Source organism: Rhamphochromis longiceps, linkage group LG4 (genome assembly GCF_057381845.1).
Source record: "Rhamphochromis longiceps isolate RC_006_pf linkage group LG4, R_longiceps_female_GT1.1, whole genome shotgun sequence".
Lineage (NCBI taxonomy): Eukaryota > Metazoa > Chordata > Actinopteri > Cichliformes > Cichlidae > Rhamphochromis > Rhamphochromis longiceps.
Genome location: NC_140560.1, coordinates 39,121,088 through 39,137,119, shown reverse-complemented (window position 1 = coordinate 39,137,119; position 16,032 = coordinate 39,121,088). Strand labels below are relative to the sequence as shown.

The window sequence follows — 16,032 nt, the reverse complement described above, 5'->3', positions numbered from 1 at the left end:
AGAAGTGGTTCTGTCTGATTTCAGGCCTTTCAGTCTTGAGAGCCTAAAGAATGATTAGCAGGTATGGAAACCTTGAGCACCCTCCTCAGGTGGACTCTCCATGGATTGATCTTTGTTCTCTGCAGATGTGAAGATGTCAGCAGCACAACCTCCATAGCCTGAGCTGCGCTTCCCATTGGCTGCGTGTTAACTGTTGTCAGAGGTAGATGTGCATTAATATTATGATATATGTTTGAATTAATTTGCAGTGAAAAACACAAAATGGCAAAATCCCATGCAGCACTTTGGTGCAAAGTGGTAAACAGACTGGTTCTTCTATAACGCTTTTCTACTCTCAACACTCAAAGCACTTTACACAACTTGTACATTCACCCATTCACACACGCACTTCCATCAATGCTGTTTCTAGATGGTTCCAATCCAACATTCACACACGTTCACACGCCGATGGATGCGTCACAGAGCAACATGGGGTTCATATCTTGGATATGTGGCATGCAGACTGGAGCAGACTGGGATCGAATCGCCAACCCTTCGGTTAGTAGGTACCTGCTGTCTGTGCAGTCAAAGATTTATTAATGTTCATTTTTATTATCTATAATAAAAATTCCCACGATGACTCAGGCTGCAGTTTAAGCTGCAGTAAGAGGATGTGGTTACACCAAACCACTTCATCTGTTAACTTCCTGAAACTAAGTACCCCTCACAGAGCAGCGAGCATCAGTCCAGACTTCCAGCGAATAAACAGGTAAAGTCTTTTTCACATTTCTTTTAACAATAAAACTGGAGCTACAGATGTTTCTAAACCTGAATCCAACTGAAGTGACCTTGGATTCAACATGGGTGTGAAATCTGCAGTCAGTAGGGAAACTGTTGCTGCTTCCTGGAAGTTGCGTGTTTCTTTCTTTCTTTTTTATGAAGCCGTTCAGTGTAATGAAAGTGTCAGCTGATAAAAGAACGTCTTTCTTTCTCTCACAAAATCTTCAATCACACAGTAAACTGCTGCAGTGCAGGCTCGCTGTGAAAACCACAGTGTACAGGAAACCACTCATGCAAGCTGTTGTGCGACGCGGAGTTATTTCATGTGAATGAGCAACAATTTGGGACTTCAAAGGGATCCCTGGGGTGCGCCACAGGTGTAGATGTATTATTACACTGGAGTAACATTGGAGCGAACGTTGACAAAAAATGTAACAGTTTTTATCAAATGGACAGAGACGTTCCGACTATTTTCAGGAAGTATGACTGCATGCGTTTTAAAAATAGCTTTGTGTCTGCAGTAGACCTAAAAAGGCTGAACAGGTCTGGTCAGATTCAACAGTCAAGTATTTATCAAAGCGGTTACTGATTAATGGTCTGTCAACATAAAATATATTACTGTCATCTGCAAACATAAATCATTTTTAAACATTACGACGTCTTTACATTAGAGAAACATTAATGCACATCAGGCACACTGTGTAACACGTGCACGGAGGTAAGAACACAATAAACCAGCAGCACAACAACTAATATCAATTACAACATCATATATGATGAGTATACCTGCCTGGTCGTTTCCACGTGTATCAGTGCCTGTCAGGTTTTTTGCTGCAGTGCTGTGGACACAGAGTGACTAACACTCACTGTCTAACACAGAGCTGCGTGTCATTATCTGCAGGCCAAGAGATGTTTTTGTTCTTATGTAGGTATAAAGTTGCTCTCAGTAGAATGCAACACCGGGAAGACCTCAGCACTGACATGTGAGATCCAAATAATCATACCTCCTCTTAAACACTTTTCTTTGACTTTGGTAGAAAATGTCATGAGATGAAGGAAGGGTGTGCCAGAGAGTCTGACTGTTCTGATGTTAGACTGTGTGACAGGATTGAAATTCAACAACATGGACTACAAATTCACATGTTATGTCGCCTCAGTGCAGTCTTACATTGGTGATTCGTGCATATTATATAAAGGAGTGGTGTTAAAAATCTACACAATTCAGTTTTAAATCACAACAACAGTCACCTCTGCTCACGTTTTATTGTAAAATCCTACAATAACCCCAACCAAACGCAGAGGGATGTGTAAACGCACAGTGAATGTTATTACCACTCAGTTACATGTGGCAGTTTCTGTGTAATAAGCAGGAAACAGCGCAGCAGTGCTCAGCAGCAGTGCTGAGCCTCAACTCTCGCGGCCCCGTACCAAACGACTCACGGACCGGTACGAGTCCGAGGCCCGGGGCTTGGGGACCGCTGCCTTAGTTCCCTTACATTTGCAGTGTGTTCCCAGTCTCATCTCTGTGGGACGTCCTCAGCTTCTGGGCTCAGTCCTGTGTCCTGCGTTCATGTTTTGTTATCCTCTCTATCTCCCCAGCCACGCCACCATGTCTGTCTGGTTTGCCTGTCTTCTCTTGTGTATGTATTTAATACTTATTATACTTATAACAGGTGCACTTATTGTAGTTATTGTAATGACATCTTTGCCCTGTGTCTGTCACTTCTCGTAATCATCCCTGTGTCCTGTTTCATGTGTCTTAGTCTGGGTTTCGGTGTGTGCTCTATGTTGTCTCCTTGTGAATGAGCTGCCTGTGGCTGGATGCTGGCTGTGGTTCAAATCAACATTTCAATTAATTCCAACAACTGACTGATGCAGACTGAATTGTAAAGAAGCTTAGACTCCCTTTGATTTAAGATCATTTGGGTTTGGAGACCTTACAGGTTACTGTCATTTCTTACAGCGATGTTCACATTCAGTGACTCAACAACAGGTCACAGCATGAAACACAGTGTTTGTGTCCTGGGCCCTGTTTCAGGAAGCCGGTTTGGAAAACTCAGAGTGAAAAACGACACTCACGGTTGAGTAACCCCGAACTGTCCAACTCGGAATATTCCGTTTCAGAAAGGCTGATAACAATTAGTTCAGTCAACGCGGAGTTGCTTTAACCCCAAGTTAAGCGCACGCACGAGGACACATAAAGCCCTGATTAGTGGAGCACAGATTAAGCGAGTCACCATGGAGACGGAGGGAAAGAAGGCGCGGTCAATGTATTTCACAGCGCTTGAGGCCGAAATCCTGATGGCAGCATATGCCGATAACATGCAAATTCCGCGGAAAAAAGTAACACAGCGACAGCTGCAAAAGAAAGTGAGCATGCATGGCAAAACATAGCCGACAGAGTCAATGCGTGAGTGTTAATTTAAACATTGATCTAGGGATTTCCACCCATTTAACACGTTATTTTATCATATGTTATTTTATTTGTTATTTTATACATTTTATTTTGTGATGTGATGTGAGCGCAGGTGCAACCCAACAGGCCCCAAACGTGCCTGGCAGCAAGTAAAAATGAAATATAAAAATATAGTCCAAACAGGTAAGGTGTAATTGTATTATGAGCCATAGTGCTTGGTCTGTTTGTCCCATGTAAATCAATTGCAGTTAGAGGCTACATTAATTTTCTTTCTGTAAGCACTTATTGAAATTATCTGAGCACATTACAAGTACATATTTGCTTACTCTGTATGCTCAAATGTGACCCGTTATAGCCAACAGAAAAAAAGCGGAGGCCCGAAAAACAGGTGGGGGTCCTCCACCACCACCACTCACAGAGGCTGAGCAGTTGGCCCTCAGCCAAAACAGTGGGCGCCCTGTGACTGAAGGCATCTCTGCGGGGACATCCTCTGAGTCAATAACCCCGCAAGACACAAGTGCCTACATAAGGGGTAAATTCAAAATAATACATGATGTGCATACATCCTTTCTTCACAGTCACCTTTGCAGTGCTGCTCATTCATTTGATAAACTCTTTACCATAATGGATTATTTTGTAGTGAAGTTATTTTCCTACTGATTTTGCCTTCCCTCAGTCTTGGTTGTCTTTGAGAGCATAATGACAATGAAGTGTAAGGTGATTGGTATGTTTGTTAATTGCCATTTGGTCCCTTGTAAGTTATAAGTGACCTGTATAAACCTCATATTCTATCAGTTGATGGTGGTGGTGTACTGCATCTGGTGCAGCCTCCTGTTGAGCCAGACCAACATGCAGTTGTGAGTAATACTCCACAGATTATATGAGTTTACAGTAGAACAGCAATGTTGTCTATTTCTTTACTGCAGGAAAATAATGAAGAAACATTGACAGCTGTTACAGAGGAGGAAGCAACAGAGACACTTTATGAGGTTTACATCTTTTAATACTTTGTGTACAGGAAATACAGGCGACCAATAAAGCCAGTTGAACAAAAAATCTGTTTATTCTTCTTTCAACATGTTGAGGTGATGGGTCAAAAGAAATGATTGTGACATATGGTGTCTCTGACTGCTCTTCCATCTTGTATGTCCGTGGGAGGGTCAGGATGTTCATGGTTTGGATCACTGCTGTTTGGTTCAGAAGGACAGTGTTCTCCTCTAATTGTGGCAATGTTGTGAAGAATCACACATGCCACAATAATGTCACATGCCCTTTCTAGGGTGACCCTGAGTCTTTGCAGGCACTGGAACCGGGCCTTAAGCATTCCGATAGTCATTTCAACTCTGGCTCTTGTCCTGCAATTAGCCAGATTATATCGCTGCTGTGGGCCCGGTTCAGGGTCAGAGTAAGGGGTAAGCAAATAGGGTAAACATGGATACCCCTTATCACCAAGCAAGTAGCCAGTGAACTCTCCTAAGACAGAAGGGTACACTTCAGTTCAAATGTCCCTGAAGCAATTGGTCTTTATATATTTTAAAGTATTCTCAACTCACCATGTCCAAATTTTGTGCTCAGTGTACATTCATGGAATATTTGTGAGTCATGGACAGAGCCTGGCCACTTGGCTTCCACATTTGTGATAATGTTGGCAGCATCACATATGATCTTCACAGTGCAGAGAACACAAATTAGCATCCATTACTATAATGAAATAATTTGTTAGTTTGACATGCTACAGGGAACTATGTACCTGTACATTAATGCTGTGGAAAGACTTCCTGTTCACATAGTCTCCTTCATTTACTGAAGGAGCAATGATTGGAATGTGAGTGCCATCTGTACAGCCAATCACGCCTGGGAACCGTGAGAATAAATGTAAAATTTAAGTAGTAGTTCAAGTATCACCACATCATGAATTAAGTTTTGTTCATCCTGATACCTGCAATTTTGTGGCATCCCTCTTTGATAAATCTTGTGGGTCTATGACCGGGGAACACCACAGACGAGTACAGGAGACGTTTCAGTGCAACTGTAACATTCCTGACTGCCCGACAGACGGTAGCCTTGGAAACGTGCTCAGCGTCACCAATATTATACAGAAAGCTCCCGTTTGCAAGAAACCGAAGTGCAATACAAATAATATGCACAGAACTGAGAGGATGTCCGCGATGTGTCACATGCGTAATATATGGCCTGAGGATGTTATCCAAATAACTTATAGATTGTGCTGAGAAACGGTAACGTTCGCACAGAAAATCATCAGGAAATGATAAAATGTCCAAACGCACTCTGATCACTCTCTCCCGGCGGAGAGCCCTGCGGAGAATTTGGGCTTCACGATCTACTGGCTCTTCAAGGAAGTGGCACGCCATGTCCGACACTTCCTACTGTCAGGTTTCCGACAAAGGGGCGGAGACAGTCAGGGTTAGTTGTAGTAAACCTGCTAGGGGGCAGGTTAGCTTCACGGAGTGTGTCGTCATAGTGACTCACTGAGGCTTCATCTGAACTCGCTTTGTGAAACCGAAAACCCAGAGTTTTCGTTAACTCAGGGTATACTTACTCAGAGTTTGCACTAAACCGGCTTCCTGAAACAGGGCCCTGGTCCTGGGTTGCTTACCCAGTGCTTCTGTGTTGTTCTTTATCAGTTTTAGTCTCCTGGTTTCTGTTTTGTGCTCCTCCTTTCCTCTGTGTTTCCTGTGTTCAGTGTTTTGCTTTCCCACCATCTCATTAACCGGCTCTGATTAGTCCCAGCTGTGTTTCCAGCTGTTCCCTCCATGCTGTCGGTCTGTTTGTTTTCTCGTCAGTTCCTAGTTTTCTAGTTTCTTTGTTTTCTAGTTTCTGTTCTCTTGAGTTCCTGGTTTCCCAGCTCTCGGTCATTATGTTTTGTTTCTTATATCCTGCATTCAAGTGTTCGCAGCAAATAAAGCTGCAGCTTTAAGAGACCTTTGCGTGCTCGAGTCCTGCATTTGGGTCCTACGTCCTGCCTGCCGCACAGCGTAACATTGTTATTGAACATTTATATGATTAACATCACTTTGTCTGTTATGTTAAAAAAAAATTTTTGTACAAATGATGAAATATCAAATTGTGTCACAACATTGGGGCAGCAGTGTATCCTTACTAAAGGAGGTAATGAAGGAAGAACCTTTCCTGTTATTATCATGACTCCCACGCAGCTGCCTCAGGTTATTTCTCAGGTGCAATAGTCTATTTCATCATATCCTCGATATAAACCAGAAACACGGGCAGGTAATGAAAGTTCAGATTTTGCGACTGCTTCAAAGAACTTATTAAACTGATGTTCAACTGGCAACAAATGAATGCAAACGATTTGATGCAATGTGGCATTGATCTGTCTGGATTACTAAGCGTCTGAAGAAGACGTCGACAGAGGTGAAACTTTTCATTTCTTCTGTGAAACTGACACTAAAACCACATGTGAGACACACGAGTGGTTTGGAAGGATTGTTCATTATTACACTGAACAGTCTAGTTTAAAAACCGTAAAGCCGTAAAGTAAAAGCCGTCTGAAGTGGGCTGTGTCTAACGCATGGGTTTATTTTATTCTCATTGATCCAAATGTACAGATGTGTTACATGTGAAGACAAACAGACATCTCCTGATTCCTGACAGGACCAAGGATGGCAACACCAACAGAGTTGGTGGAAGCGCTGGAGGAGCTGGGAGACAGCGAGCTCAAAGATTTTAAGGAGATGGAAACAAAGGATCAGGTGGAAAGTTTATCCAGCACTGACTTAGGACCTGAAGGTGAGTCATGGAAGCAGGTCAGTCAGCTGACACGGCTTCTGAAGCAGTTGAGGCAAACTGAACTCCACATTAAAATATCTCATACACTCACACACACCTACATACTTAGTCTAGAGCTATTGCAGCATAACTAAGAGAGGATTCAGGGTCACCTGATCCAGCCCCAACTATGTGCTGTGGAACCAGAAGAGGAGCTTCAGGTTTGGAAAGCTGAAGACTCTGGAACCAGAGAGACTGCAGTCTGAGGGAGAAGTGCCCTGTTGGTACAGTATAGTACTGTGAGATCTTTACAATATGAAACAACCCTCTGAACCATCAGGGGGGAGACAGCATACAGACAGCAAGCTGTGCCCTGCAGCTCTCACAGAGTCCAACCTGTCTTCAGGAGACTCGTTCTAGAGTATCTTTCAGCTCAGACTCCCATCTCACCACAGAGATGATGCTGTTACAGGGAAATATCTGAATCAGAACTCTTTAATGAGCCCAAGAGGAAATCATGGGGTCTCCGTTGCTCTGAGACAGTAAGAAGAGTAGCTAACTGAGCTAAATAAACAATACTATTTATTACAAAGTTACAAAATATAACTAAATAACGCAAACAAAGAAGTAAAAAGCTACGCTTAACAAAGTTTAAAGGATGACTGTAAACTGTAGGAGGCTGCATGCGCACAAACAGGTTGTTGTGTTGGTATTTCCCACAGCAGACTTTTCATGGGTGTGTCTTTGCTCCCCACAGATGTGAGATGCATGCCAGCAGCTCCGCCTCCACAACCTGAAACATCGTACCAAGTCGCGCTGCAGTCTGAGCTCCAGAACATCTTCAGGTGTGCTCAGGAGGCCCTCGAGAAGCAGAATGAGGAACGTTTGTATGACGTGACCCCAGAGCTGTTTATTACAGAGAGACGGACCACAGACTCACAACAAGAGGTCAGACTGGCTGACCTCGAGTCAGAGAGGGCGGTTAAACCCAGTGACCTCTTCCAACTGTTTTCTAGTGAGGGCACGGCTGTGAGGACAGTGCTGACCAGCGGGATAGCAGGAATTGGCAAATCATCCCTTGTTAAGAAGTTTTTGTTGGACTGGGCTGAAAAAAGAACCAATCAAGACTTACATCTGATCTTCCCCTTTGACTGTCAGCAGATGGGTTTATGGCAAGGAGAAACATTTAGCCTGGCAGAGCTCATCCATACATGTATCCCATATTTTTCAGCCAGTGGTATCAAAGAAGAGACTTTAAATGACATTTTCACAAGTTCACAGAACTCCAGAGACACAAGTGAGTTCAGACTTCTGTTTGTGTTTGATGGACTGGATCAAAGCCGCCTTCAGCTCGACTTCACAGGAAAAACAGAGAAGTCTACTGACGTGACAAAGTCAGCCGGAGTAGAAGTGCTTCTGACCAACCTCATCAGGGGCAAACTGCTTCCCTCTGCTCGCCTCTGGATAACCACACGACCTGCAGCAGCCAATCGAATTCCCCCTCAGTACGTTCACAGAGTGACGGAGGTCAGAGGGTTCACTGACCCTCAGAAGGAGGACTACTTCAGAAAAAGATTCCAAGATGCGGAGCAGGCCAACAGGATGGTGGCCCACATCAACACATCCCAAGGACTACACATCATGTGCCACATCCCAGTCTTCTGCTGGATCACAGCTGCAGTTCTGGAGGATGTGCTGAAAACCAGCGAGGGACGAGAGCTGCCCAACACCCTGACTGAGATGTACATCCACTTCCTGATGGTTGAGATTAACCACACAAAGCAGAAGCATGTCCCAGAAAAGTGCATTCGGTACATTATGTCATTGGCTGAACTGGCTTTTCACCAGCTGCTGAGAGGAAACGCCATCTTTACTGAGGAGGAGCTGCGCTGCAGTGGCATTCATGTCAGAGCAGCGTCAAAGTACGCAGGACTGTTCACAAAGATCTTCAAGCAGGTTTGTGGACAAAGGAAGGAACAGGCCCAGAAGAATATCTTCAGCTTTACTCACCAAAGCATTCATCAGTTTCTAGCTGCAGTTTACGTGACCATATCACTGTTCAGCCACAACAGAAATGTGATGCCTGTCCCCCGACTCACCGTGCAAAGTCTGTTCACGTGTTTCAGTAAATCAAACTCTTCTACGGCTCTGAATATCCAAAAAAATGCAGTCAAGACAGCGTTAAAGAGCCCAAACGGTCACCTGGATTTGTTTGCTCGCTTTCTCCTCGGTCTGTCACTGCAGACCAATCAGACTCTCCTACAAGACCTGCTGACACAAACTAGAAGTAGCTCACATAACAATCAAAAAGCAATCCTGTATGTGAAGAAGAGGATCAGGAAGAATCCTGGTCCAGAACAATGCATCCTCCTGTTCCACTGCCTGAATGAACTGAACGATCGTTCTCTGGTGGAGGAGATCCAACGATACCTGAGCTCAGGAAGTCTCTGCAAAGATAAACTGTCTCCCACTCAGTGGTCGACACTTCTCTTCATCTTACTGTCCTCAGAAAAAGATCTGGATGTGTTTGACCTGCAGAAATACTGTGCTTCGGAGGAGGCTCTTCTGAGGCTGCTGCCAGTGATCAGAACCTCTAGAAAACTTCTGTAAGTTCATGGATAAGTGAGTCACCCACGAAACCAAATATAATGTTACTTCTCCCAAACAAATCAGCTTACAGGCCTTACAGAGTTGACATTATAAGTCACAGCAAGCAAGATGATGTTATTTACTAGTCCAATAACAAAAAGGCCTACAGATATGTTTCTGCCTCTCTATCATCATGCTTTTGGTATCTTTGCGCTGCTGTAAATACAGAATATGTCAGTTTTATAGCTTGCTGAAAACCTACAGTGGGTGTTCGCTCACATAAAGTAAGATGATGAACACATGCTGTGGAAGAGAGCCAGAGATTAATAACAAGTACGATTCAGTGCAGAGAGTAAATGGCCTGTATTTGTATAGCGCTTTACACATCCAGTCATCCACCCTCACGTGATGGCACAGCCACCCTGGGGCGCACTGACAAAGGCGAGGCTGACGGACACTCTGACCACCACCAGTAGGCAACGGATGAAGTGTCTTGCCCAAGGACACAACGACGAGACTGTCCAAGCCGGGGCTCGAACCGGCAACCTTCCAATTACAAGGCGAACTCCCAACTCTGAGCCACGATCCCCAGAGGTCTATTAACACATAGTGAGTCAAGAAGAAACACTCACTGAATCATGGGAATCTTTAACATTTTAAAGATTTTGAATTCAGTTCTGGATTTAACAGGAAGCCAAAACAGGAGAAATCTGCTCTCTCTTTCTAGTCCCTGTCAGGACTCTTGCTGCAGCATTTTGGATCAGCTGAAGGCTTTTCAGGGAGTTTTTAGGACTTCCTGATAATAATGAATTACAGTCGTCCAGCCTGGAAGTAATAAATGCATGAACTAGTTTTTCAGCGTCACTCTGAGACAGGATATTTCTAACTTTAGAGATGTTGCACAAATGGAAGAACGCAGTCTTACATATTTGTTTAATATGTGCGTTGAAGGACATGTCCTGGTCAAAAATGACTCCAAGGTTCCTCACAGTGTTACTGGAGCCCAAGGTAATGCCATCCAGAGTAAGAATCTGGTTAGATACCATATTTCTAAGCTTTTCAGGGCCGAGTACAATAACCTCAGTTTGATCTGAATTAAGAAGCAGAAAGTTAGCGGCCATCCAGGTCTTTATGTCTTTAAGACATTCCTGCAGTTTAACTCATTGGTGTGTGTTATCTGGCTTCATGGACAGATAGAGCTGGGTGTCATCTGCATAGCAGTGTAAATGTATGCTATGTCTTCTAATGATGCTGCCTAAGGGAAGCATGTATAATGTAAACAGAATTGGTCCTAGCACTGAACCCTGTGGAACTCCATAATTAACCTCAGTGTGTGAAGAGGACTCTCCATTTACATGCACAAACTGGAGTCTATTAGATAGATATGATACAAACCACTGCAGCACAGTACCTGTAATACCTACAGCATGTTCTAATCGCTCTAATAGGATATTATGGTCGACAGTATCGAACGCTGCACTGAGGTCTAGCAGGACAAGCACAGAGATGAGTCCACTGTCAGAGGCCATAAGAAGATCATTTGTAACCTTCACTAAAGCTGTTTCTGTGCTGTGATGAGCTCTGAAACCTGACTGAAACTCTTCAAATAAACCTCTGCAGATGATCTGTTAGCTGTTTGACAACTACTCTTTCAAGGATGTTTGATATAAAGGAAGGTTGGAGATATGTGGGTCAGACCTACATGTTTGATTTGGCACAGATTTTATATTGAAGGTTCTTCCAGATTGAACGTTCCCATTTGGGAACAGAGTAACACTATGAGTGTGCGAGCTTGTGACCCAGTGAGGCTGGATTTGTGTATTGAACCATCAACAGTGCAGATATCCATTTCTTAAAAATGCATATGCAGCTACTCCTAGTCGGACTATTTTAAAATGAAGCAGTGTGACTTGTGGTCACAAAAGCAGAAATTCTTTGCATGTTTTAAGTGTTTAAGTTTTGTCTGTTTGTCATCAGGCTGAGTGGCTGCAAGCTGTCATGGAGAAGCTGTGAAGCTTTGTCTTCAGCTCTCAGCTGCCAGTCCTCTAGTTTGAGAGAGCTGGATATGAGTAACAACGATCTTCAGGATTCAGGAGTGACATTACTGTCCACTGGACTGCGGAGTCCACACTGTGTACTTGAGATTCTCAAGTTAGTCATTATCATTAAAAAACAAAACATAGTATTCTTTGCAGATTTTTGATAATACATTTTTTTTAATTCTTCAGCTTAAAAATGAAATGTTATTCATGATTTTCAGGCTGTCAGGCTGCATGGTCACAGAGGAAGGCTGTGCTTCTCTGGCCTCGGCTCTGAGCACCAACCCTTCACATATGAGAGAGCTGGACCTGAGCTACAATCATCCAGGTGACACGGCAGCAGATGTGCTGTCTGCTCGACTGAATGATCCAAACTGGAGACTGGACACTCTCAGGTATGCTCGGAAAGAACGAGAAGCAGACGTGTCCTGATGTAATCTTTACATACGTTGGATGCCAAAGGTCCCTAGTATAACAAATGTCAGTGACAAAGCTGCTATTAATGAATTCATGTTACTGTGTTAGATTTAATATTGCAATATGCAAGTCCTGGCCAAGTCCGAACAGCAATCTGCGCATTTACAATTGTGGTACCATAACAGTAACGGGACTGCAGTCTTTTCTTCTTCTGCACATCATGCAGGTCAGCTGTTTGACACAGAGTTTGCACTAATGCAGCTCTCCTCTGAATAATCTCTGAGCTCCACCTGAGTCTCAGTCCTCAGGACCCTCTGCACATGCCCGGAGAGTTCTGCCAGAAGAACTTGCTTAAAAGCGTGCTGACTCTCCTTCGGCTTCCTCTCATTTATCTAAATTGCTGCACTGTTTTTGAGAGAAACACATGTGTACAACCTGAGTTATTCTTTTGATTAATGGGCCCAACACTCTCCCTGTTCTGGTTTGTGGATTTATGAGCCATTAAATTGCGGAGAAATTCAGGAGAAAGTTAGTAGATCACCTGTGGCATCACAATAATTTGCCCTGCTTAATAAATCTGCCGCAGCCAATAAAATTAAATGCGTCTTGTTTTCTTATAATTAGCTGCTGTCATCCCGTAGAACGATTCCTGTGACTGCAGTGAAATTTGCTCTATTCCACGTTTATCCCAGCCAACCCGAAGTAAACATGAATCTGTGATAATCTTAAAGGCTGCAATACTGCAAAAGACATTAACAATGCAAACTGACCCCACAGAAGCGTAAACGTTTATCAGTTAATATAATCTGGAGAACTTTGTTCTTCATGCAGCAACAGCTCAAAGAAAAGTAATTTTTATTCCAGCAGTGTGATGTTCAGCTGTGAGTTTAACAAAATTCAAAAATTTTCATCAAGTTATGGCATGGACATCCAACTACAGTTAATATACATACGAGCTGCGCCACTCTTTTAAATTGTTTCTTTCATGAATGGTCAGATGGCCCATTGCAAAGGATGGACCAGCGTATCCTCTGCTAAAGGAAGCAAGTAAGGTAGCATTGAAACTCCTTTCCTTAGTGCTTGGAGAACTGGAAACACTGATTTTTACTTTCATCTAGTAAAAGTAAAAATGTACTCAGACTGAGAAATGAAGAGTAGTGTCTTTAGAGGACATTTCTGTTTTCTTGTGCAAAGCTCACTGAACCCTGTGTAGTGTTAACATAAAGATAAAGTAATATTAGTTGAGGGGAATACAAACTTTAGTCTGACTTTAGTTTAAAGAAGGAAAAACAATCTTTATTTTATATATTGACAGGAAAATGCGCACAGTCAGGGGTCAAAGTGGATTCAGCAGGAACCTAAAATCAGCTGCAAGGTTCAGCGAAAATAGAGCTGGAGTAGATTTTCTTACTGTACAGGCTGTGATCACATGACCTGCTTCTGACCTCCAGTTTGTTTAGCAGCAGGTTTATGAACAAACAAGTAAAGAACAGATAGCTGAAAATTGTACTTGGGTACAATAAATTACTTGTACTTCGTGCCTGTCTCGTTTGGCAGCAATCAGAATTATTATTGCCCAGCGGATTTATGTTTCCAAGTGGATCATTGCAGCTTCGCCATACTGGTCTACGTGATTGATCTTTATTATTATTGGTTAATTATATTATTATTTTTTTAGTTCGTTGTTTAGTTATTTAGTTATTACAATCGGAACAGACATGATGGGGGATAATAGGAAAAGGAAAGATGCAAGGCAAGTTCGAGAAAAGGCGAGAGGAAGAGGGGCAGAGAGAAAAGACTAAAAATCAGCTGGAAGAAAAAAAGAAAACAAGCAAGAAGAGAACAACACAACAGGGAGACCACAGCAACATCTAGATAAGTATAAGTAACAATAACTAATAACTATTGAATGTTACTGACCAGCACACAAGACCAACCACGCATGGTATGCTTAGAGGCAGCAGCCAAGGAAGATAGTGTGTCTGAACACCTGTGTGCACACCTGTGTGCGTCATTGCGCTTGCATTCAAAAGGTTTCTCCATTTAACAGTCTGGTGGTGGGTGTGGAGAGTTTACTTCTCCCCTTTGAAACCCAGAGACAGTCTTTAGAGAGAAAGAAAGAGGAAAAAGGTTCCCAAGAACAGCAGCCTGCCCACATGTTACCCAGCATGCACTAAAAACCCGGTGATGAGATAATGTTACATTTGGCTTTTAATTAGATTTGTGCTGAACGTTTGATGGTGCTGTTTTATGTATATCTGTTTTTATATCACTGTGAAGCACTTTGTGGTTTCTATCCTGTGAAGAGTGATATATAAATAACTTGAAATTGAAACCAAGAGTTCTGATATGTTATCATCAAGTAGACAATGCAGTCAATGAATCTGACAAACATGGAACATTACACTGCATAATGATGCGTTTTGCATTTGATGGTAAATTTTCATTTTCAGTTACACGATTGCATGTTGTGATAGCATTATTTTGTGAGCTATTCTATGATTCCCAGCCTGAATCATTTCAAATGATTAAAGTGTGAAGCAGTTCATAACTGCATCCGTAAATGGCTGTTTTGTTATGCAGATTGGACCATGGTGGAGAGCAGAGGCTGAAACCGGGCTTAAAGAAGTGTAAGTGATTTTACTCAGCTTATTCTGACATGTCACAGAAAAAATATAAAAAACAATTGAATTCAATTTTATTTATCTACCAGGAAATGCCCAAGGTGCTTTATACTGTAATGTTAAAAAAAACCCTACAATAATACAAAGAAAACAGAGAAAACCCAACTATCACAGAGTGCCCTGTGAGCAGCACTTTGGCGACAGTGGGAAGGAAAAACTCCCTTTTAACAGGAAGAAACCTCCGGCAGAACCAGGCTCAGGGAGGGGCGGGGCCATCTGCTGTGATTGGTTGGTGTGAGAGAAGGAAGACAGGATAAAGACATGCTGTGGAAGAGAGACAGAGGTTAATAACAGATATGATTCAGTGCAGAGAGGTCTGTTAATACATAGTGGTCGTGTCCAGATTCATGGGCTCCATCCTCCTGAGGACCCGGCCTTCGCGGTCTACGTGGGCCGGGTCCTCAGGAGGTCGGGTAGGCCGGAAGTAAACAGCTGTGAAATGTGACGGTCTAGCCTTCAGATTAGCGTCACCGCTGTCTGGGTGGAGTTAATAAACTCGGCCGTCTGCTCCTTGCTAGCTAAAATATAACAGGACACTGGAGTAAACTCTCGACCATCTCACACGTCTGTTTAATCAGTTTTCTGTTTGATGTTCAGCTGTGTGGAAACCATAACTTTGATCTCAGCCAAACCGATTTACTCACAAACAAAAGAAACACTGAAAAAAGCCAAACAATAACATGTTTAAGTTATCTAAGTGACTCATATATCATGCTTAACCTGAGTAGCCAAAGACCGCGGTGATCTGAAAATGATGTGCCGGGGGTTTGCCATTCTCGGCGGCTCTAGTGACCATTGACCATCCCAGCTAGCTATCGAGCTGGTGGGTAACAGACGTCTCCGAAAACCTCGGAGCACTTTTGCAAATATGCGACATCTTGATAAACCGAGCAGATATTTGATGTTTACACAGCTACTTTCTGCCTGAAAATATGTTAAAAGTTTATTTTGTGACCCAGAAAGATTAATAAGAGTAATTTTAAAACTTAGTAGCGGCCGCCATTGTCGGAAACTTGAATCGGCTGGGCCACGCTATGGATTCTGGGATATGGTGGGCCACGAAGGACACACCCGACCCATCCTTCAAATTCGGGGAAAAGGAGGACGCATTTGTCGGCCGCATTCGGAAGAGTCCAACAATTTGGACAGCCTTCGTCACGTTGCTGTGACGCAATCGGCCCACAAATGCGGCCTCAGGAGGATGCAGCCCGTGAATCTGGACACCCCCAGTGAGTGAAGATGAAACACCCAGTGCATCATGGGAATCCCCCAGCAGCCTACACCTGTTACAGGAAAAGGATCCATTCATATGAATCTGCACTTGTGGGTGTGTTTGAGAACTCCCTAATGACACTGCAATGACGTTTTGATTCAACGGTAC

The 16,032-nt window shown here is 43.2% G+C and overlaps 1 protein-coding gene across 1 annotated transcript in view; it reads left to right on the top strand.

Annotated features, from left to right (window-relative positions):
* The first annotated feature begins 6,816 nt into the window (after nucleotides 1–6,816).
* LOC146672379 (NLR family CARD domain-containing protein 3-like) overlaps nucleotides 6,817–16,032 on the top strand; it is a 10,179-nt gene continuing 963 nt past the window's right edge. The window contains exons 1-5 of the mRNA XM_085405333.1: nucleotides 6,817–6,943; nucleotides 7,680–9,528; nucleotides 11,489–11,662; nucleotides 11,772–11,945; nucleotides 14,551–14,597. Coding sequence (XP_085261459.1) covers nucleotides 6,817–6,943; nucleotides 7,680–9,528; nucleotides 11,489–11,662; nucleotides 11,772–11,945; nucleotides 14,551–14,597 — 2,371 coding nt within the window. The remainder of the gene's footprint in view (nucleotides 6,944–7,679; nucleotides 9,529–11,488; nucleotides 11,663–11,771; nucleotides 11,946–14,550; nucleotides 14,598–16,032) is intronic.